Raw genomic sequence first — 23,219 nt, 5'->3', positions numbered from 1 at the left:
AATAAAGGACAAAGAAAACTAACAAAATAACAAATGGTTTATATGTGTGAACTATTCTGTGTGACTTATTCTACATGTCATAAACAGTTGATTCAGTTGATTTATGTACATGTCTGGTTTGTAAACAAAATAGTGAACTGAGGGAAAAAGTATTTGTTTCAACAGTGTCTTAAATCTTAAATGCATATTTTTGAAGGGAGGGGTACTAAGTAGTTTCATGTATCTTAAAAATCTACATTTCTGGAATTGCCTTTTAGAAATTATACATAAGAAACAACCTTATTAGCATTCTCTAACAGTTTTATAGAAGGAAACTAGATTTCAGATCTGATCATAATGATTGCCTTATATATGGTTAATGACTCATAGTTTATAAAGTACTTTCACATATTATCATTTATGTTAATCCTGTGAAGTAGGTAAGAAATGTTAGCTGTAGTATACAGATTTAAAAACTGATTCTCTATAAGGATGGCTTGCTTTAATTTTAGTAGTAAGGAGATTCAAGATGAAAACCTCAGTTTCTTGCTCAACTCTTACCCATTATTCTCCTTATTTATTCTACAATGTCCCATAAGCATACCTCTTCCTCTCATCTTCCTGGTCTGTGTTTCTAATGAGGTCAAAATCTCAAGAGATTTCAGATATATATATATAATATATATATATATATGAAAGAGGGAAAAAAAGAAGGGGAAAGAAGGAAATGAGAAAAAGAGGAGAGAAAAAAGGAGTTCAGGAGAGCCTCATAATCTACTCTGATTTTATTTTGACTTAAAGTTCCAGTAAATAAGGCAAGCTGGATATATTTCTCCATGAATTATGACATACTGCCTTTCAAAAAACAAGTCTAATCTATTATATTTTTTTATGTATATTCATTTTAATTTTTTTTAATTATAGGTTACTACAAGATACTGAACATAGTTCCCCGTGCAATACAAAATAAACTTCTTTAGTCTATAGTATCTTATAACATGTAGGCATGCTGATATACGTGAGAAAATTGAGGCCCAGAGAATAAGTTATCTGCGGAACCTGAAGTTATTAGAAGACTTGTTCTTTCCAGTGAGTCATTCATTTAGTTATTCAGTAATTACTAAGCACTCATTAAGTCCAGGCCCTGTTCCAAGTGCTGAGAAATAGTGGTAAATAAGATAGTTCACATTCTACTTGGGTAGAAAGAGAATAAGGAAATAATAAAAACTAAGAAAACAAACAAACAAAAGTCAGAAAATAATAAATGTCAAGCAAATAATTAAAATGTGATGAACAGCAAGTAATTTGGGAAGGCTTTTCTAAGGAAATGGCATTAAGCTAAAATGTTACTGATAGAAGAGGATCTGGGAAATGGAGGAGGATCAGGCAGAGGAAATAGCCAGTATGAGATAAAAGTTTGAATGAGATTGGAGAATTAGAAGAAATGAAAGGAGGCTGAAGCAGTTCAGATGAAGTTAGAAACTAGGTCATGTGAAGTTTTTAAGGCAGTGTTAAGGAGTCTGGGAAACAGTTACAAAGAAGGAAAAGGAAGATATTAGACTGTTTAAAATATATCTAAAGATAAATTTTCTCATTTAAAGAAACCTACCCCAAAGAATGATTATGAACAGAAAGATGGAATTTTTTTAACCCAATTAAAAATTTTATTTCTTCATCATCAATTTAAGTCAAAAAGATCAAGAAAACAACTATCTAGAACTAAGCACTCTGCATAAAAGGAAATTTGATCTACACTTTATTAGATTCAAGATTTACCCAAACTAATTAAACAGAGAACATAAAAGTTTTCATTTAGCTAACACAGGTATAAAAGCAAAACTGACATTTTACCCTGCTGCCAACAGGGTAAGCAAGCACAAAACGGACAGTAGTAGGGGAAGAAAATACTTGGCATTCTGAACTGAATAAACAAGCAAAACCATACAAAAAAATTCAGGGTCACTTGTATAGTATTAGTCCCTCAAATAAATGATACCTTGAATACATCCTATCGATTACCGACTGACTCCCTAAAAAAATTAAATTTATTCTTGATTTTGCAATGCTGATGTCTAAGACACATGATATCACTATGGATATGATAATTATGTGAGAAATTATTTTCCTAGTTCTTAGCCAAGTCTGATTTTAGTTCTAATTTAGGCATGGCCATTTATTTCCCTGTTGGTTACAACAACATGGAAATTTCTCTCATTTTTTAAAATACTCTGTTCCATGTGAGCTCTGAGGAGTGATATATTAAGAGAGAATTTGGTTGTTTTGTTAGTTTGTCTTCAAGATTCTGAACACTCCTGGCATTTCCTGTGGTATTCATTTTTGTGCCAGTATCAGTTCAAATCACTCAGGAGAAAATCTTTATACCTGTAGGAATAAAGAATAGCCATTTCAGATATAGAAAAGCCATAACTTACAGTAAGGTTGACAGTATGTTTTTGTGATACATGGCTGTACTAAACAGACTTTCAATCTGTGAAAAGTGAAAGGTGAAGCAGCAGGCACTGATGTAGAAGCTATAGTAAGTGATCCAGAAGATTTAGCTCAGATCATTAATGAAGGTGGTTACACCAAACAACAGTTTTTTTCAGTGTAGGAAAAAACAGCCTTATACTGAAAGAAGATGTCATCTAGGATTTCCATAGCTAGAGAGAAGTCAATGCTTGGCTTTAAAGCTTCAAAAGACAGGCTGACTCTCTTGTTAGGGGCCAATGCAGCCAGTGACTTTAAGTTGAAGCCAGTGCTCTGCTACCGTTCTGAAAATCCTAGGGCCTTTCTGAATTACACTGAATCTACTCTGCCTCTGCTCTTTTAAATGGAACAACAAAACACATCTGTTGACAATATGATTTACTGAATATTTGAGCCCACTGTTGAGACCTACTGCTCAGAAAAAAAGACTCCTTTGAGAATATTCCTGCTCATTGACAATGCACCTGGTCACCCAAGAACTCTGATGGAGATGTACAGTGAGATTAATTGTTCTTTTCATGCCTGCTTGCACAACATCCATTCTGCAGCCCATGGATCAAGGAGTAATTTCAACATTCAAGTCTTATTGTTGAAGAAATGCATTTCATACTGCTACAGCTAGCTGCCATAGATAGTGATTCCTCTGTTGAATCTGAGCAAAGGAAATTGGAAAACCTTCTGGAAAAGATTCCAGATGCCATTAAGAACATTTGTGGTTCATGAGAAGAAGTCAAAATATCAGCGTTAACAGGAGTTTGGAAGGAGTTGTTTCTAACCCTCATGGATGACTTGGAGGGGCTCAAGACTTCAGAGGAGGAAGTAACTGCAGATGTGATGGAAGTAGCAAGAGAACTAGAATTAGAAGGGGAGCCTGAAGGCGTGGCTGAACGGCTGCAACCTTGTGGTGAAACTGTCACGGATGAGGAGTTACTTCTTATGGATGAGCAAAGAAAGTGTTTCCTTGAGATGGAATCTACTGCTGGTGCAGATGCTGTGAAAAGACTGTTGAAATGGCAGTGAAGGAGTTACAATATTACATAAGCTTAGCTGATAAGGCAGTGGCAGGGTTTAAGAGGATTGACTCCAATTCTGAAAGAAGTTCTATGGGTAAAATGCTATCAAACAGCATTTCATACTGCAGAGAAAGGAAGAGTCAAGATGCAGCAAATTTCATTGTTGTCTTATCTTAAGAAATTGCCATAGCCACGCCAACTTTCAACAACCACCCTGATCAGTCAGATCAGAGGCAAGGCCCTCTAGCAGCAAAAAGATCACAATTCACTGAAGACTCATGATGGTTTGCGTTTTTTAGCAAATAAAAAGTATTTTTTAATTAAGGTATATACATTGGTTTTTTAAAAATATATAATGCAATTTACACACCTAACAGACTACACTATAGTGTAAACATAACTTGTACGTGTACTGGGAAACCAGAAACTTCGTGTGATTCCCTTTATTGGGATATTTGCTTTATTGCGGTGGTCTAGTACTGAACCTGCAATATCTTTGAGGTATGCCTATACACAAAATATAATACATAATATAAAGTGTTTTTTATGTTCCTGTTTAGAAAAACAACCCAGTTTTCCTTCCTATGTAGGAAAAAACCAGTTCTTCCCTATTGTGAGTTTCTTTCTTGTGTGTCTCCTCTCCTTACTTTGACTCAGAACACTTGACTTCTGATATCTCTGGTCACTCAACGTGTGGAGGTTTTCCCTCACACCAGTCAATTCTCTTCACACCAGCTGGATGTCCTAAAATTTAACTCAATTCTAACACTATCTACCTGGAGATGTTGTCAGATCCCAAAGGTTAAGGGCTAGGTCCCACAAGACTGCCCCACACCCTGCTTCAGATGTCAATCGCAAATATTATAGTAGGTCCCCAGGTTACCCAAAATTTATGTTCAGTCTAGCTACAAATTGGTGGTTCCCATGACCCCCTTTCTCAAGTCTGATTAATTTGTTACAGCCACTCACAGAACTCAGGGAAACACTTAAGTTTACCAGCTTATTAAAGCATATGATAAAGGATAGAAGTGAACATTCAGATGGAAGAGATGCATAGGGTAAAAAGTATGTGGGAAGGGGTGCAGAGCTTCCATGACCTCTCTGGGTGTGTATTCTCCTTCTATCTCCAACTGTTCACCAACGTGGAAGCTCTCTGAACTCAGTTATTACTGGGATTTTATGGAGGCTTCCTTATGTAGGCAGGATCAATTATTAACTCCAGTTTCCAAGCCCTCTCCCTTCTCTGGAGGATGTGGGAAGGGGATAAAAACTCCAAGCTTCTAATCATGGCGTGGTCTTTCTGATGACTAAGGGACATCTAGGAGCCTACCCAGAATTGCCTTATTAGAATAAAAGAGCTCACAGTGCTCTTATCACTCAGGAATTTACAAGAGTTTTAGGAGCCCTGTGTCAGGGATGGAGCTAAAGACAAACATTAGAACAAGAGATGCTCTTAGTGTTCCTATCACTTGGGAATTTACAAGGATTTTAGGGGTTCTGTGGCAGAAAATGGGGGTAGAGACCAATACAAATTTTCTATTATCTTGTGGTTCCTATACTTTTTATGACCATGTAAATAATGTAGGTTCATCAAGACATATAATTGCATAAATCAAATTCATAACCATGAAAAATCTTACTTAATTTTATATGACAAGATCATTAACATGGAAAAGAAGTACACTTCATAAGCGTAAATGATACCTATAAAGTCCTGTTAGGAAACTGGCCTGCAATCTGTTCTATGGCTTATGGAATCCCGTAATTTAAAGGGAGTAAGTAATGTCAGTCTTTGCAGGTCAGGAACACTGAAATATATGGGGATTTTAAAGTAAGAGAATTTATAGCTCCTTCATGTGAAATTTGATAGAGGAGAGTTGGAAGGTTTTTGGTTCCTCATCTTGTAGAGGAATTAATAAGGGCAATAAATACTTTTGACACATGATAGTAAATTAAAATTTTTACAAAGGTTTCCAACCAAAAGCTGATTCTAAAGAATTAGAAGTATTTTGCTCTAGTTGTAGTAATCATACCACAGAGATCTTTGCGTAATTAATCAATATTATATATTGTATATATTTAATATTATATATTAAATATATGTAAATAAAACTAGCCTTATTTTAAATGAAAGTAATGATACTGAATCAGAAAATTACTAAACAAATTTATGTGATAAAATCTTCACCTTAGAGGTAGAGACAATTACAAAGAGGAACTATGAAAGTTAAACTGACACTTTGGCACAATAGCCATTTTGGGTAAGTTATTAAATGCCTTAAAGTTTTGCCCCTAAGTTTTGCAATGCTGATATCTGAAGAGATGTCATGTTATGATCTTTGTGAATATGATAATCATGTGAGAAACTTGTTGGGTTTTCTCACCAAGAACAGACAAACTGTATACTTTTTTTTTTTTTTCCACTGAGGCATTTTATTTCTGCGTATGTATTACATCCCTAGAAAAAGAATCCAAGGATTTTCCCTCCTGTGTGTTTTCACCTTGCTTCTTCATGGTCCATGACGCCAGCTGAGGTTGTCAGTACAATGAAACCAAACTGACGGGAAGGGAGCAGGTTATTCTGCCATTTTTCTAGATCTTTGAGGTGCACATCAAATCTGGGGCTGATCACTCCGCACTTATTTAGCCTGCCTGTGAGGTTCATAACAATTTTCCCAGCTCTGTGATCATCAATGATTTCAAATTCACCAATATAACCATGCTTCATCATCACAGTTAGAAACCGGACAGTGACTTTGGAGCACAGCCTAATAAGAACCTGGCGTTTGCCTCTCTTTTCGGCATTGTTGATGCTCTTGAGAGCATCAGCCAGGACGTTCACGTGCATCATTATGGTGGCATGGAAAGATGGCGGAAAGAGTACACTTGGTATTTTCATGTATGTGTTTCACTGAAATACCTATTATATTTTTTCATATGAAGAGTATTTCTTTTAAAGCCCAGATTAGCTTGCAAAACTTTTTTGAAATTACGCATTTTTCATTTTCTTTGCTCTAGTGTTCCTTAGACAAAGATAAGCTTAATTAAACTTATTTTGGTTTTTTTTGTTGGCTGATTATAGAAATGACTCAGAATAAGTTCTAAATGCTAATAGATTAGCTAGACACTGTTCATAGTAAATGGCAGAGAAACAACTTGGGGACAAACCTTCAGATTAAAAAATGTACTTAAAAGTTTAAGTCACATTGGTGACAAAAGCAGTTTCCACAGTGTAGCTGGAATTCAAAAAGCAAATGAAAGCCTTTCTTTGAATCCTGTACTATATTTTCAGTGAATACAGTCACTAAAATTTTGAACAGCATTCTACAATCTGTTACATTAGCTAAAAGACAATATTACTAAAACATTAAAACACAAAACAAAGTCAAGCAGAGTAGACTTTTCATCAAAGACAAAATGGGCAATGGGAAATCAACTGCAAATTCCTAAATATAAACATTGGCGAGCTAAGAAATCAAAAGCAATATCTGTCATAATACTATTCATTCACAAATTTAGCTACTCATGTTCATAGTCATTCTGATATGAAAACTATGAACTAATCACTCAGATATGAGAACTATGAAGTAAAAGGCAATAAATGCTATGCTATGCTATAGGAATTGCTGGTAAGAAAAAAATTAGTTGGATTTACAGGTGACTTTTAAGAAATAAAGTATTGTTCTTATAAAATTCTTTCATCTAGAATCAGGAAGAATAGAAAATTTGCATGGTATATATCACAAAATAAGAGTACAGGTTAATTTGGATACCCAAATTAAGTCTTTAGTCTTTAATGAGACATTAAAATGTCTCATTTTAGTCAAACATTATTTACATACTAACTTGCAATAAAATTGGTACAAACAGGATATTTAGGCTGACCTTGTGCTTTCCTTGACCTACCCCTGAATCAGCCATTTCTCCAAGGAGCTTTATTCAGTTCCTCTGAGTGGAAAATGGTATTGAGAAACCAAACTCTATACACTGAGTATGCTCATGACTTGTGGGATATCCCTGCTTTTAGGCTCTTTCAGAAAGCTAACAGAGCTGAAGAAAAAAGGGAATTTCATATGGTTCAATGATAAACAAATAAATAATGTATGTATGGATTCTGCTTCAAGATGGAGATGAAGGAGGATCCTGCTATTGTGGAAAACAGTACGGAGATTCCTCAAAAGACTAAAAATAGACTTACCATATGACCCAGCAATCCCACTCCTGGAGGGAACTCTAACTGGAAAAGATACATGCACCCTAATGTTCACAGCAGCACTATTTACAGTAGCCCTGACATGGAAGCAACCTAAATGTCCATCGACAGATGACTAGATAAAGAAGCTGTGGTATATTTATACAATGCAATACTACTCAGCCATAAAAATGAATAAAATAATGCCATTTGCAGTAACATGAATGGATCTGGAGATCATCATTCTAAGTGAAGTAAGCCAAAAGAGAAAGAAAAATACCTTGGCACAACATTGTAAAATGACTACAACTCAATAAAAAAAGTTAAAAAAAAAAAAAGAAAAATACCATATGATATCACTTATATGTAGAATCTAAAAAAAAAAAAAGAGGACACTAATGAACTCATCTACAAAACAGAAACAGATTTGGAGACACAGTAAACAATCTTATGGTTACCAGGGGGGAAGAGGGTAGGAAGGGATAAATTGGGAGTTTGCAAATATTAACTACTATATATAAAGATAGATAAAACACACATTTCTTTTGTATAGCCCAAGGAATTATATTCAATATCTTATAGTAATCTATAATGAAAAAGAATATGAAAACAAGTTTTTTTTAATGATACAAAGATACTTTTATTTTAAACACTCAATGGTTTATCAAAAGCCTCATAATATCTGCTTTGATCCTAGATTAAAAGAAAAAATAAATTACTATAGACAATTTTAGGACAGTGTGGAAAATATAAGTATGGGTTGTATATTAAATGATATTACTGATAAACTGCTTATTTTCTTAGACACGAAAATGGTATTGTGCTTAGGTAGGAGAGTATCCTAGTTCTTAGGTGATAATTACTAAAATGCATAGGGGTGAATTCTTGCAACTTTCAAATTTTTCACGTGTGTTTGTGTGTGTGTGTGTGTGTGTGTGTATAGGAAGACATGAAGCAAATGTGGCAAAATGTTGCTAAATTTAGGTAGGGTATATGAGTGTTCGTTTTGCCGCAGATTTGAGTACTTAGAAAAAAAACAGGTCAAACTGGGAAGGTAGTGCCATTGCATATAAGATTAACTGATCTGAGCCTTAAGGGAGGTGAATTAGGTAATTTCTAAGATATGTTCAGGTTGGAAAATGCTAATATTGTGTTCTTGCTCAGAAAAAGTGACTACACATCTATTACCAAAGGTGTTTTTAAAAAGTATTACTTCACTTCCCAAATTTCTAGTTTATAAATAGAAATACTATCATTACTATAGTAACGATATTGTTTGTAATTTCTACACTTTAAAACATTAATTCCCAATTTCCATCAAAAAATTGTATTTTCCTATCTCTTTCTTGAATTCTGATAGTATTTATAGTTTGAGACATACACTCCCTAAGGGAGGGACTAGAAATCTTTATTTTTAAAAAGATCCCCAGGTAGTCCTTACACTGACTTTGAGAAAACATTAGATAGCGTAATGTCTAAGGATAGTTTAAAATTCAGTCTTTTTTCTCTAACAACTAAAACTTCTTGGGGAGAAAGGTCTTGTGAGGTGCCTAGAACAAAGTTCGGCAACTCTGCAATATGGAGTAAGTTCTTATTAAACTGGCTTTCTAAAATTTATGAAACTTTTCTTTTTAGTGACTATTTTATTTTGTTTTAGGGGTTAGTTAAGGAGCAGTAAAAACTGAACTAGGTGGCAAAGAGATATTTCACAGGCTCTAATAAATTCCTTTTTGTTTTACAATGTCCCATTCAGAAATTCCTTCTACGATGATAAGAATGCTGTCTCAATAAACTCCCATCTATTAACACCAAAAAATCATGGCTTCTAAGTTAGACTATGTCATTCTCTGGTTTAAGTAACAGATTTGAGGGATATTTCTCAAGCTGAGGTAATAGATTTCCTACAAAGTTGGGATATACATTTTAAAAATTAGTCATTTTTCAAATTATGATAAAATACACATAAAATTTCCCACTTTAACAAATCTTAAGTGTGCAGTTCAGCAGCATTAAGCACATTTACACTGTTGTACAACCATCAACGTCATCCATCTATAGAACACTTCATATTGTAACACTGAAACTCTGTACCTATGAAATAGTAACTACCACCAGCTCCTTGCAACCACCACTCTTCATTCTATCTCCATGCACTTGACTACTCTAGGTACCTCTTATAAGTAGAATTGAATAGTATTTGTCTTTTTGTGACTGGCTCATTTCACTTAGCTTAACATTTTCAAGGTTCATCCGCATTGTAGGAGGTGTCTAAATTTCCTTCTTTTTAAAGGCAGAATAATATTCCATTGTATGAATGGGGATATAATTTTCTAGTACCTTAAATCCTGTTACTTACTGAAGTATATTAAATCTTGTTATCTATTAAGCCCATCAGGCCTGTCTGAAAGAACAGTCAAGTCAGAAATAGCAATTTTAATGAAGCAACTTTATTATCACTAGAGGGAGCTAGAGAAACACAGCTGTTGCCTATTCAATGCCAGCTACAAATACCTTCCTTAGCCATAAAACTGGACATAACCAAGCTTCTATTAAAAAATAGAACAAAATGTAAATGTGGTTATGGACTCCCTCTCAACGCTTCTCCATTCCTAAGTGACAGACTGAGTTTTCATAAATCATGATTTATAATTCCTGAGAATATAAACAGGTGATGGCCTGATAGGTCCTACTCCACATTATGAACCAAATCACATGTGGAGAGTTCTTTAATCATCTCTGTTAATGAAATCTTTATTTATTATTATTAAAAATGGCTTTTAATTTTTTTCTAGGAAAAAAGAGGCAAGAGGCCCTTATAGATTAATCATGGGTGACTGCAGAGAAAGGAGTATAGAAAAAAGGATTTAAAAGACAAATGCATGAAAAATAATTATAAATATATGTTTTAGGGCATAAAATGAATACAGATGTAATCTGTAACATCAATAACATAAAAGGAAGGTATGGAGCTTTACAGAAATAGTATTTTTGCATGTGACTGAAGTTAGATTGGTATCAATTCGAATTATAGTTATATCTTTAGGAAGTTATATGTAATCTCCATAGTAACCACAGATAAAACAGTTGTAGAATATACACAAAAGGGAATGAGAAGGGAAGCAAAACAGGTAACTACAGGATCAACTAAGTACAAAAGGTGGCAGTAATGGAGGAAATGAGGGACAAACAGCTATGACATATGGAAAACAAAATGACAAGTCTAAGCCCTTCCTTATTGGTAATTACTTTAAAAGTAAATGAATGAGACTCTATAATCAAAAGGTAGAGAGCAGCAAAATGGATAGAAAACATGATATAATTATGTAAATTCTGTCTACTAGAGACTCGTTTTTAGATCCAAAGATATAAACAGGTTGAAAGTGAAAGGATAGGGTGTTCTCCTTATTTCTGCAAATAATAATTCCTTCCTTCTTTCTCAGAAAAAAAAAAAAAAGAAAGAAAGAAAGAAAAGAAAGTGAAAGGATGGAAAAAGATATTCCATACAAATAGTAACTGAGAGAGATAGGAAGGCTATACTAGTATCAGACAATAGAGACTTCAAGTAAAAAACTGCTACAAGAGACAAAGAAAAACATTAAATATTGACAAAAGAGTCCATTCATCAAGAAGCTATAACGATTATAAAAAAGTATTCACCAAACATCAGAGGACCCAAAATGTATGAAGACATTTGACAGAACTGACAGAACTGAAGGGAGAAATAGACAACTGTTCAATAATAGTTGGGAGACTTCAATTTACCAATTTCAATAATGGTTAGAACAACCACACAGAAGATCAATAAGGATTAGAATAACATTATAAACCAATCAGATCTAACAGAAATAGATATACATACAATGGAATATTATTCAGCCATAAAAAGGAATGAAGCTCTGATACATGTTACAACACAAATGAACATTAAAGACTTATATTAAATAAAATAATCCAGACAAAAAAGCACAAATATTTTATGATTCCACTTACATGGGGTACCTAGAAGAGGCAAATTATAGAGACTGAAAGTACATTAGACATTATTAGGGACTGGAGGGTAAGGGAGTGGGGAGTTTTTGCTTAATTATTACGGAGTTTCTGTTTAGGGTAATGAAAAATTTTTAGAAATAATGGTAATTGTTGTGAATTGTTATGAACACACTAGAAATAGTTTGTTGTTGTGTGGTGGGAATATTGTGAATATAACTGATACCACTGAAGTATAAACTTAAAAATGATTAAAATGGCAAATTTTGTTATAGGTATTTAATAATTAAAAAAAATAAAATGTAATACCACTGACTTATACACTTGAAATGGGTTAATTGTATGATATGTGAATTACATCTCATTAAAACTTTATTAAAAAAAAGAGGATAGGATACATCCTCTAGGAAATGGGTAAAAACTCTTTGGGAGAATGAGGTGCAGAAGAAACAACTATGATTTATTACTGAGTGCCTATTAGATGCCAATCATTTTACATATACCATCACACTTAGGTGGCAGTGGATGAAAAACTAGAATTCATATTTTAGAAATAAAAGAATTCAGTTTGAGACGATAAAAAAGTTCTGTAGGTGAACAGTGGTGATGTGTGCATAACATGGTAACATACTTAATGCTACTGAATAGTGCACTTAAAATGATTAAAATGGTAAATTTTATCCCATGTATATTTAACTGCAATATATTAATTAATTAAAAATTTAAAACATTAAGCTACTTTTGCTTTAAAAACTTTCCTTGGGACATTGGTCTTGGCAATGATTTTTTGGATGTGACACCAAACGCAAAGGCAAGAAAAGCAAAGATAAACTAAAAAGCTTCTGCACAGCAAAGGCCACCATGAGCAAAATGAAAAGGCAATCTACTTAATGGTAGAAAATATTTTGCAAATTATATCTGATAAAGGGTTAGTATCCAAAATAACTCATATAACTCAATAGCAAAAAGACAAACAATCTGATTAAAAAATGGGCAGATGGCCTGAACAGTTTTCCAAAGACATACAGAAGGCCAACAGGTGCATGAATCTATGTTCAATACTACTAATCATCAGGGCAATTCAAAACAAAACCACAATGCACTATCACCTCACATCTGTTAGAATGGCTATTATCAAAAAGACAAGACATAACAAGTGTTGGTGAGAATGCAGAGGAAAGAAAACCTCTGAGCACAGTTGGCAGGAGTGTAAACTGGTGCAGCCACTATGGAAAGCAGTATGGAGGTTTTTCAAAAAATTGAAAACAGAACTACCACATGATCTAACAATTCCACTTCTGGGTATTTGTCTTAAGAAAAAGAAAACACTACCTTGAAAAAATATCTGTACCCTTATGTTTACTGCGGTGTTATTTACAATAGCCAAGATAGGGAAACAACTTCAGTGTCCACTGACAGATGAATGGATAAAGAAAATGTGATATATATGTATATATACAAACACACATACACAACAGAATATTATTCAGCCATAAAAAAGAATGAAATCCTGCCATTTGTGACAATACAGATGGACCTTGAGGGCATTATGGTAAGAGAAATAACTCAGACAGAGAAAGACAAGTATCATATGATCTCGCTTATATATGGAATATAAAACAAAAGAACAACAACAACAAAAAACCCAAACCAAGCTCACAGACACAGACAACTGTATTTATGTTTGCCAGAAGTGGGAAATGGAATGTGAAATGGGTGAAGGGAATCCAAAGGTACAAACTCCAATTATGAAATATTTTAAAAACCTATAATGGCTTATATAAAAATGAATAACCTTACAATTTCTCAGTACCATTTTGTGACTCAAAAACAAATTCCTACAGCATGGAGGATTTTTAGAGCAGTGAAACTATTCTCTGGTACTATAGTAGTAGACACATGTCATTATACATTTATCAAAATCTGTAGAATGTACAATACCAAAAGTGAACCCTAATGCCTGCTATGAACTTTGGGTGATGATGTGTCAATACAGGTTCATTGATTGTAATAAATGTACCACTGTGGTACAGGATGTCTATAGCATGGGAGGTTGTGCATGCATAAGGGCAGAAGGTATATGCAAACTCTCTATACCTTCCAACAATTTTCTCATGAACCTAAAACTACTCTAAATAATCATTTATTAATTTAAAAAACAAAACAAACAGAAACCCCTCCAAATTGCTACCAACAAAAAACAGCAAGCCCACAAAAATATATTGGCTTCACACCTTGTAAGAATGCACACCTGTATAATTTGATCAATGTTTTAAAAAATATTCTAAAACAAACCATTTTCTTCCTATTTCTATGAGGTGAAGGAGCTAGTTCCAATATAAACAAGGTCCATTTTAGAGTGAAAGACTTTTGTCTGACAGGGGCATTTTTAAACACTGATGTGGCTCATAATACTGGTCTTTTGATGCAGTTTATTGTTAATTTCCCATTTTAAAAAATTTAAACCAGAAAAAGCAGATTAGCAAAAATAGAAATAAAACTTGAATTTTATTTTTTAGCAGAAAATTTGATAGATGTATATTTCTGATTTCTCTATTCAGCAAAAACATTGCTTTAAAATTTTAACTGTATTTATTAGATCTTCCCAAAATGCATTTTCATTTTCTCATTTGTGGTAACAGAATGCTAACTTTTTTTCAGATTGTCATCTGAAATAATGACCTTTATTTCCCAGCCTTATCTGTGGCTGAAGTGTGGTTACATGACTTCTGGTCAATAGCTATAAATGAGATTTCTGAAGTTTCCTTTCATAGTTAGATTGGCTGCTATAACAAATTACCACTCACTGTGTGGTTTAAACAACAAACTTATTTCTCACTGTTCCAGAGGCTGGGAAGTTCAAGATCAGGGCTAGGTTCTGGTGAGAGCCCTCTTCCTGGCTTACAGATACTATCTTCTTGTATCCTCACATGGTAGAGAAAGAAATCATCTCTCTCTGTGTCTCTTCTTATAACAGTGTTAATTTCATTCAGGAGGGCTCCACCCACATGGCCTAATTACTTCCCAAAGGCCCCATCTCCAAGTATCATCTGCAGATTAGGGTTTCAATATATGAAATTCAAGGGGAACAAACTCAGATCACAGTGTTTCCTTACAAAGAAGGGGCATGCTTTTAACTTCCTTTCCTCTTTTCTACTCTCTGTAATGAAGACCTTATGGCTGGACCCCAGCAGTTATGTTGTAAGAATAGATAACCAGAGGAACACAAGCTTAGTGATGAAATGGAAGAGCAGGAAAAAAAGGAATCTAGGTCTCTGAAGACACTGTGAAGATACCATATTAACCTTGAGCTGTGTACTTCACATTTTTTAAATTAAAAGAAAATAAATGTTTATCTTTAAAAAGTCTTGGTTATTTGACAGGATTTCCTATTATTGGCAGCTGAAACTAAGCTTAACTAATAAAACATTTTCATGATGAAAGAAGCAAAAATAGAGTGCAAAGAATTTATGTGGTACCTACCTCAGTGGCAAATCAATGAAAAATCTCAGTGCAAAATAAAGTCTGGTTTTTATGATGACCACTTTAACCACACCAAGTGAGATGCAACTCTAAAATGTAACTTCTTAATGTAATTTCTTTCAATTTCATTCTTGTCTTGCCTAAATTCAGACCCTCATAACCTTTTGATGGATACTGTTTGGATGGATACTGAGTTTTGAGTTTCTGCCATTAGTAACTCCCCCATTCAATTCATTTTCCATTCTGTTGCCACAGTTATCATCTTCTTTATTTTTTTCAAAGTTATCACCTTAAAACACAAAAATGTACTTTTCACTTTTTTCTAAAATTTCCTATGGCTTAGTGGGATAAATATCTTAGAGTCAGTAAAGTACATAGTCTTGTGGTCCCTATCACACAATGCTCATTTTCCACACCACCACTACATTTCAGAAACACTGAACTTTTCAATTGTTCTAATATATGAAAAATCTTTGCATCCTAGTATGTGCCTTGGTACATACTAGTCTCTCTAACTGGAATGCCCTTCTCCATCTTGCAAATTACTACTGGACCTCCAAAACCTAACTCAAGTATATTCTGTGAGCTCAATGATATAGTTAGTTGGTATCTCTTTGGGGCTTTAAAAATTCTCAATTAGAGTACTTATTAAGCTGGACTTTCACAAGGGAATATTAAGTTCTTAAAAGTAAAGCGTATTTTACTCATCTGGTAAAGTGCTTGGAACACAGAAAGCATTTAACAAATGAGGAATGAATATAGAAAATCATCAAGATTATTTTAGATATACATATAGTGCCTTTTATTTTTAATTAACAAAAAAGGCACCATTAGAATGAAACTATAGAAATGTAATGTAGAAAGGCAGAGAGAAGATAAAGATCAGGGGAAATAATTATCCCCAAACAATGTATCATGAGTACGGTGAACACTGAGGTATTTGTGATGAGATTCGTATTTGTGTATATTACATTTATATTGGGTTTCTTTTTTTGATAGTTACAGTATTACTTAAAACATGGAAGAATAACGGTCTTTAAAGGATGTCAGCTGATAAGTACCACTACTTACTCTGTAGTTTTGTAAACATCAGAATACAGCCCTGCTTTCTGATACTTCTTCTTTGGGGGACGTGGGGCCTTCTTTTCTCTTGGGATGAGAGAAAGCACAGGCTGCAAGGTACTTTCAGGTTCGGGAGGTTTGGCTGGGGTTTCAGGAGGACTGGGAATCTCAACTGCTGCTTCAGTAAAGCTAGAAAGAGAAGTTTAAAGATAATTTTATGGTGAAAAAATTTTTTTCCTATAAATGATTATCTATTTAAAAAAAACATCACAGCAATTAAAAAAAAAAAAAAAAGAGATATGGGGACTTCCTCATCTGGTCAAGATACCTGACTTGTCCTCCTGACAGAAACTATTAGAAACAGAGCAAACTACTATAAACCTGGAGAAATTTTATGAAACAATTATCAGACGTTGGACAACAATTAGTTCAGCACTGTGAGCCCTGAGAAAACTGGGGGGGGGGGGGGAGAAAGAGATGATATCTATAAGCACTCTGCCTTTATAAGAAGGGCTAGAGTAGAGGAAGTAGAACCAAAGCAAAGAATGGCCAACTTAATGAGTTGAAAAGAGAGATGAGAGTATGGAGAGGTTGACATAGCTAGGATCTGTGAGGCAGAGTGCTAGAGTGGAGAAAGCTATGGAGAAAAGTAACTCTAGAAATCTGTGTACAGGTCTCCTTTAGTATTTTGCTAAATACTAAGTTTGTGTGTATGCTGGGTAAAATTCCATAAGCCTAGACAAAGAATCACCAGAGTATTATAACCCAAACAATTTCCAGAGCTCGCACACGATGGTATATATTTGCATTTCACTAGGGAGAAAAAAAGACATTGCCCAACACTGGGGCATTCAATAAAGATCCCAGAGGGTAATATTACCCATTTTCATAGTTTTCAATTATCTCTGGAATAAAAGCCAGTCCTAATAGAGGTTAAAACTTATCTCCAAAAGAATCCAAGCTGATCCAGAAGTAACTAAACTGCCTAACAAAATAAAATCAAACACACAGAAAAGAACAAAAAATAGACACAGAATAATGTAACATTTACAATACTGCAAAATTCACAAGGAAATAAAAAAGAGTGATGGTCAAAATTTTTCCAAATTTGATAAAAAGTATGAATTCAAAGTTCCAGGAAGCTAAAGAAACCATAAGCAATATAAATTCAAATAAAACAAGTATGGTATATCATAATAAACTTGCTGAAAACTAATGATGAAGAAAATAAAAGGAGCCAGAGAAAAAATACACAATATATATAAGTGTACAAAAATAAGAATAAATGCAGATTTCATGTCTGAAACAATACAATCTAGAAAGTAAGGAAAAGACATCCATTAAGTGCTTAAGGAGGAGGGGTGGGGGTAAAGCCTGTCAAAAGAGAATTCTAAATCAATCAGAGATAACTTAAAAAATTAAGGTGATTCCAGTTTCAGGCAAAGATCTAATCGATACTCCTACCTATCTTCCCATTAAGTACAGCTAAAAGTACCCTGGAAATTATATATAAAATAAACATAAGCAAACAGATCGGCTAGGCACCTTGGAACCTAAGCAATGATATATAAAGGAATTTCCTAGATTTTTTTTTTCCTCACACTTAACGGTGAAAGACTGAATACAGTTTCTCTAATATCAAGGACAAGACAAATATCTGCTTTTGTCACTTAAATTCAACATCAGAGCAAAGGTCCTAGCCAGTGCAAAAGGGCAATAAGAAAAAAAATGGAGAAGTTTAAGTCCTCCAATTTTCTTCTTTTTTAGAAGACTATTTTGGCTATTTGGGATCCCTTGAGGTTCTTTGTAAATTTTAGGATGGATTTTACTATTTCTGCATAAAGTATTATTGGAATTTTGATAGGGATTGCACTGAATATGTAAATCGCTTTGGGTATTACTGATATCTTAACAATATTAAGTTTTCCAAACCATGAACACAGGCTTTCTTTCCACTTGTTTATGTCCTGTATAATTTCATCCAACGTTTTGTAGTTTTCAATGCAGAACCCTTTGGTCTTCCTGAATTTATTCAATGGAATTGTTTTCATAATTACCTTATTTTTAATTATTAGTGTATAGTAATACACTACAATAACTAATTGTTAGTGGATAGAAATGCAACTGATTTTTGCATGTTGATTTAGTATTCTCAACTTTGCTGAATTCGTTTATAGCTTTAATAGTTTTTCTGTGTGGAATTTTTAGGATATTCTACATATAAAATCAGGCCATCTGTGAGCAAAGTTAATTTTACATTTTCCTTTTCAATTTGGATGCCTTTTACTTCTTTTTCTTGCCTAACTGCTCTGGTTAACAATTTCATTACAATGTTGAACTGAAGTGGCATAGTGGGCATCCTTTCCTACTTCCTGATTTTAGAGGAAAAGCTCTATCTTCACCACTGAAATTTTAGCCTTAAGTTTTTAATATATGGCCTTTATCAGGTTGAGGTAAGTTTTCATCATGAATATACTAGATTTTTGTCAAAACTTTCTTGGCATTTATTGATATGACCATGTGATATTTCTTCTTTAGCCTGTTAATATGATGGACTACATTAATTGATTTTTGAATCTTGAACAAGTTTATTTTTTATTTTTTATTTCTGAACCAGTTTTATGTAATTGAGATAAAATCTTACTTGTCATGAGATGGCTTGATTGATTTAATAATTTAATTTATTATTTTTTCCTGTTCTCCCTACCAGTCAAATTCATTTCTGCTTCTGTGCCTTATCTTATGATTCTTTCTATTGCAATAAAAAAAGTCTTCTTTTCTGCTTATAAATATATTATCTACACATATAAATTCTTTAAGTGCCACGTTTTTCCAAGTGCTATCTGTAGACCATATACATCAGAATCGCTTTGGGAGCTTATGTAAGAAATGCAAATGCCTACTCAGAATTTTAAAAATTCCTATTATGAATGTCTGAGATGGACACTTCCTAACGTTGCTGGTCCCTGATATCCCACACTGGGCACTCTCATTACAAAAGCATCCGTCTCATCCCACTTGGGCTCTGACACCTTAGGCTGGGTTGATATTCTCTCCCCATCACCCCATAACCCAACTCCTCATCCCATTAAGGCTCCAACACCCAGCTCAGGGTCATGATAGTTTCCATATGGGTATTTAATTTATGACTTTAAGACTGAATTTTTCAGGAAAGAAAAGAGAAAGAAGAGGTAAGGCATTTTAAAATATGGTTTTATGATATATTTATCTACACCATTATAATATAATACACTGTTTAGTTTTTATAGCTTTTTTTTTTGCTTTATAAAAACAGTATCAGCTAGTATATAATTTTTAGGGACTTACTTCTTTCACTTAATCTTGTTTCTAAGACTTTTTCATTATCATTGCATGTCAGCTGTAATTCATTAATTTGTATTACCATATCCATATTGCATCGTAATGAACAACTAAAATGTGCTTATTCTTTTTCTTGTTCATCTGGGATATTTCCAGTTTCTATATATTATAACCAGTGCTGCTACTACCTTTCCAAAAAATGTTCTCTGGTGATCATTGGGTAAGAGTTTTTCTAAGCTATCTAAAAGGGAATTGCTAGATTACATAGGGTTGATTTGTAATACTTTTTGTGGTTATATATTCTGGTTATCAAAAATGTCTAAGTTATACGTAATAAATCTCCTCTCCCATTTTGTAGCAAGTTGTCACATACTTATCATGATATCTGATGAAAAGAAATCCTTCATTTTAATGTAATCTAGTATATCAATCTTTACCTGTATGGTTACTCCTTTTGATATCCTGTTTATAAAATCCTTTCTGACAATCAAGGTCATAAAGTTTTTCTCCTTCTGTCTTAGCCTTTAAAAGTTGAAGTTTTGCTTTTTACACCTATGTATTTATTTAACCAACTGGGAATTGATTTTTGCATATGATTAAGACAGAATCCAATTTCATTTCCATTCCTATGCAATATCGACTTCTGGAGTACAATTTACTTAATATTTATTGAATATTGTTTTCTTTCCCTATTGACGTCTAGTGTCACCTCCATACATGCAAACTTGCACTTATGGATCTGTTTCTCTTACCCAGTTCTACAGTTCCATGCCAGCTTAATATAGCACAGCCTGAAATTAAGTCTTGGGGCAAATCTATTGTTTTATTCAGTAGTTCCATTCCTAGGTATATACCCTAGAGAACTTGAGTGTCCATATCCACCAATGAACATTAGAGGAAGTTAAGAGCAGCATATTTGGATAATGGCAACAAACTGAAAATAACCCAAAGGTAAAACAGAAAAACTGTATTACATACAAACAATGGATTACTACAGAATAACAAAAGAAGGTAACTATAGCCAACATACAACAACAAAGATGGTTCTACATTTATATGTTGAGCAAAAAAAGTGAGACACAAAAGCATATGTCCTGTATAATTCCTTCTCAATGAAGTTCAGGAAGGATAAACTAAACTCCATTGTCTAGGGTTGCATACTTCAATGGTATAAATTAAGGTAAAATCAGGAGACTGATTACAGCTACTGGTAAGGAAGTGATTTATGAATGGTAAAGAACATAGGATGCTACAAACATTCTATATGTTTACCTGTTCTATAGCTACATGGGTGTTAACTTTATAAACAAATATTTTTAACTGATTATTTACATTAATATACTTTTTAAAAAAACCCAAAGTACAGTCAGTTACAATGTGTCAATTTCTGGTGTACAGCATGTTTTGATCATACATATACATACATATACTCGTTTCCTATTTGATTATAGGTTACTACAAGATATTGAATATAGTTCCTTGTGCTATACAGAAGAAATTTGTCTTTTATTTTATATATAGTAGTTAATACTTACAAATCTCAAACTCCCAATTTATCCTTTCCTACCTCCTTTTCCCCAGTAATCGTAAGTTTGTTTACTATGTCTATGACCTTTCTGTTTTGTAGATAAGTTTATTAGTATCTTCATTTTTTCTTTCTTTTTTTAGATTCCACATATAAGTGATATCATATGGTATTTTTCTTTCTCTTTCTGGCTTACTTCACTTAGAATTATGATCTCCAGATCTATATATGTTGCTGCAAATGGCATTATTTTGTTCTTTTTTATGGCTGAATAATATTCTATCCTGTAAATATACCACAACTTTATCCAATCATCTGTCGATGCACACTTAGGTTGCTTTTGTGTCTTGGCTATTGTACATAGTGCTGCTATGAACATTGGGGTGCATGTAACTTTTTAAACTATATGCCCAGAAGTGGGATTGTGGGATCATATAAGTCTATTTTCAGTCTTTTAAGGAATCTCCATACTGTTTTCCATAATGGCTGCACCAAACTGCATTCCATCAACAGAGTAGGAGGGTTCCCTTTTCTCCACACCCTCTCCAGCATTTATTGTTCATGGACTTTTGAATGATGGACATTCTGACTGGGGTGAGGTAATACCTCATTGTAGTTTTGATTTGCATTTTTCTGATAATAGCGATATTCAGTACTTTTTCATGTGCCTACTGGCTATTTGTATGTCTTCATGGGAGAATTGCTTGCTTAGGTCTTCTGTCCATTTTTGGATTGGGTTGTTTGTTTTTTTGTTATTAAGTTGTATGAGCTGTTTATATATTCTGGAAATTAAGCTCTTGTCAGTCTCATCTTTTGCAAATATTTTCTCCCATTCGATTGGTTGTTTTGTTTCACTTATGATTTCCTTAGTTGTGCAAAAGCTTGTAAGTTTAATTAGGTCTCATTTGTTTATCTCTGCTTTTATTTCTATTGCCTGGGTAGACTGCTCTAGGAGCACATTGCTAAGATTTATGTCAGACAATGTTTTGCCTATGTTTTATTCTAGGAGGTTCATAGTGTCTTGTCTTACATTTAAGCCTTTAAGCCATTTTGAGTTTATTTTTGTGTATAGTGTGAGGGAGTGTTCTAACTGCATTGATTTACATGTGGCCGTCCAGTTTCCCCATCACCACTTGCTGAAGAGACTGCCTTTTCTCCACTGTATATTCTTGCTTCCTTTGTCAAAGATTAATTGACCATAAGTCTGTGGGTTTATTTCTGGGCTCTCTATTCTGTTCCATTGATCCATATGTCTATTTTTGTGCCAATACCATGCTGTTTTGACTTTCTATATGGATGTTCTCCTCCCCTCTCTCCTCATATTCTTTAAAGAGTTTTAATGAGACTGAATTATATTTTTCTTTAAACAGAGATAGAACTTAAACCTGGTCCTGGTGCTTTCTCTGTGGGAAGATTTTAAATTATAAATTTCAATTTACATAATAGAATCACTCTGGGTACTTCTTTTTGAGTAGGTTTTTTCCTAGGAATACAATATATACATTTCAACTGAGTTTTCCAATTTGCTGGGTATGAAGTTTTTATAGTAGCCACTTTTTAATCTCATATATAGCTTACCTCCTTTTTAGTTCCTAATTTTATTATACCCTTTTCTCTTTCTTTATTGATCAGTGCTACCAGAAATTTGTATATTTTATTACTTTTCATTAGCATTATTAACTTTGGTCTTCAGTGATTCTCTCCATTGTACCTTAGCTTTATTTTGCTAATTTATAGTCTATGTTTTATCTCTGTCCTTTACATTTTGGGCTTATCCACATTTTCCTCTAGTGAATATATGTGTGTGTGTGTGTGTGTGTGTGTGTGTGTGTGTGTGTGTGTTGTGTGTTGTGTGTTTGTGTGTTAACGGCGTGAATGTTTAGTTGGGGTAAACCTTGCTCCCCCTTTTTTGGTGGGGGGGATTAGGTTTGTTTGTTTATTTATTTATTTAATTTAATTTAATTTAATTTAATTTAATTTAATTTAATTTATCTTTAATGGAAGTACTGGGTAATGAACCCAGGACCTCATGCATGCTAAGTATGTACCCTACCACTGAGCTATACCCTCCTGCCCTCATTTTTCTGATTTCTTAATTAGACTCTGCTCATAAATTTTCAGCATTCTTGTGGGGAGGGTATAGCTCAGTGGTAGACTGTATGCTTAGCAT

At 33.7% G+C, this 23,219-nt stretch overlaps 2 protein-coding genes across 7 annotated transcripts in view; both read right to left on the bottom strand.

Moving 5' to 3' along the window:
- Nucleotides 1-23,219, bottom strand: part of ASH1L (ASH1 like histone lysine methyltransferase) — a 152,408-nt gene that overhangs the window by 47,252 nt on the left and 81,937 nt on the right. For 5 of the 6 annotated variants that reach the window (XM_032464077.1, XM_032464076.1, XM_032464074.1 and 2 more), the window contains one exon: nt 16,213-16,392. The exons of the other annotated variant lie outside the window; for it this stretch is intronic. In XM_032464077.1, the coding sequence (XP_032319968.1) occupies nt 16,213-16,392 (180 nt within the window). The remainder of the gene's footprint in view (nt 1-16,212; nt 16,393-23,219) is intronic. 6 annotated transcript variants of the gene reach the window in all.
- LOC102510364 (40S ribosomal protein S15a-like) lies at nt 5,886-6,472 on the bottom strand. The gene has a single exon (XM_032464114.1). The coding sequence runs from the start codon at nt 6,376-6,378 to the stop codon at nt 5,977-5,979; it is 402 nt and encodes a 133-aa protein (XP_032320005.1). The 5' UTR covers nt 6,379-6,472; the 3' UTR covers nt 5,886-5,976.

Source organism: Camelus ferus, chromosome 21 (genome assembly GCF_009834535.1).
Source record: "Camelus ferus isolate YT-003-E chromosome 21, BCGSAC_Cfer_1.0, whole genome shotgun sequence".
NCBI lineage: Eukaryota > Metazoa > Chordata > Mammalia > Artiodactyla > Camelidae > Camelus > Camelus ferus.
This window is presented reverse-complemented; position numbering and strand designations above follow the sequence as displayed.